A 1,357-nucleotide genomic window follows, 5' to 3' on the forward strand; every position below is an offset into this window, starting at 1 on the left:
CTTCCCCATGGTGGCCCCATCCCCATGGTGCCCCTATCCCCATGGTGTCCCCATCCTATGGTGTCCCCATCCCCATGGTGTTCCCCTTCCTATAGTGTCCCCATCCTATGGTGTCCCCATGGAGTCCCCAACCCTGTGTCGTCCCAGCCCCATGGTATCCCTGTGGTGTCCCTGTCCCCAAAGCACCCCCATTCCCTTCATGTCCTCATGATGACCCCACACCCACAGTGTCCCTGTCCCCGTAGCATCCCCATCCCCATGGCGTCCCTGTAGTGTCCCCGTCCCCATGGAATGCCCATGGTGTCCCCACAGTGTCCCCATCCTCTTGGTGTCCCCATCCCAGTGGCATCCCCATCCCCATGGTGTCCCCATCCCTCTGGTGTCCCCATCCCCATTGCCTCCCCATCTCCACAGTGTCCTCATCCCCATGGTGTCCCCATCCCTTTGGTGTCCCCATCCCTTTGGTGTCCCCATCCCCATAGCCTCCCCATCTCCACAGTCCATCCCTTTGATGTCCCCATAGTATCCCCATCCCCATAGCCTCCCCATCCCCATGGTGTCCCCATCCCCATGCCGGTGTCCCCTCCCTTGCTCACACCATAGAGGTCAGGATCTCTGATCTGTCCCCATCCAGTGGCATCCCCATCCCCATGGTGTCCCCATCCCTCTGGTGTCCCCATCCCCATTGCCTCCCCATCTCCACAGTGTCCTCATCCCCATGGTGTCCCCATCCCTTTGGTGTCCCCATCCCTTTGGTGTCCCCATCCCCATAGCCTCCCCATCTCCACAGTGTCCCCATCCCCATGGTGTCCCCATCCCTTTGGTGTCCCTGCAGTGTCCCCATCCCCACGGTGTCCCCGTCCCCGTGGTGTCCAGACCTGCAGCTGCAGGGTGGGCTGGCTGGCAGGGGGGCTGGCCAGGCAGCGGGTGCCGTTCTGGATGCCCAGGATGACGGGGAGCCGGGCGGGCTCGAAGGCGCGGTTGGGGACCCAAAACACCTTCTCTGTTTGTGGGGACGCACACGTGTCCCTGCAGTGTCCCCATCCCCACGGTGTCCCCGTCCCCGTGGTGTCCAGACCTGCAGCTGCAGGGTGGGCTGGCTGGCAGGGGGGCTGGCCAGGCAGCGGGTGCCGTTCTGGATGCCCAGGATGACGGGGAGCCGGGCGGGCTCGAAGGCGCGGTTGGGGACCCAAAACACCTTCTCTGTTTGTGGGGACGCACACGGGGCCATCAGGACGTGCCCTTCGGCCCTGTGTGTGTCCCCCATGTCCCCATCTCACCTTCGAGGGCCGCGTTGGCCCCTTGCAGGTGCCCGGCCACCAACTGGTCATTGCGCAGGTAAAGCGACTTCTGGTTG

General features: G+C 63.9%; 1 protein-coding gene across 1 annotated transcript; it reads right to left on the minus strand.

Moving 5' to 3' along the window:
- Nucleotides 1–878: 878 nt before the first annotated feature.
- LOC104536774 (interleukin-36 receptor antagonist protein-like) lies at nucleotides 879–1,353 on the minus strand (the record flags this gene model as incomplete). Its single annotated transcript, XM_010179491.1, has 3 exons — nucleotides 879–1,001; nucleotides 1,079–1,203; nucleotides 1,281–1,353. Coding segments are annotated over 3 exons (321 nt in total), but the record flags the coding sequence as incomplete, so codon positions are not given.
- Nucleotides 1,354–1,357: the final 4 nt, after the last annotated feature.

This window comes from Mesitornis unicolor, unplaced genomic scaffold, assembly GCF_000695765.1.
Source record: "Mesitornis unicolor isolate BGI_N332 unplaced genomic scaffold, ASM69576v1 scaffold10702, whole genome shotgun sequence".
NCBI lineage: Eukaryota > Metazoa > Chordata > Aves > Mesitornithiformes > Mesitornithidae > Mesitornis > Mesitornis unicolor.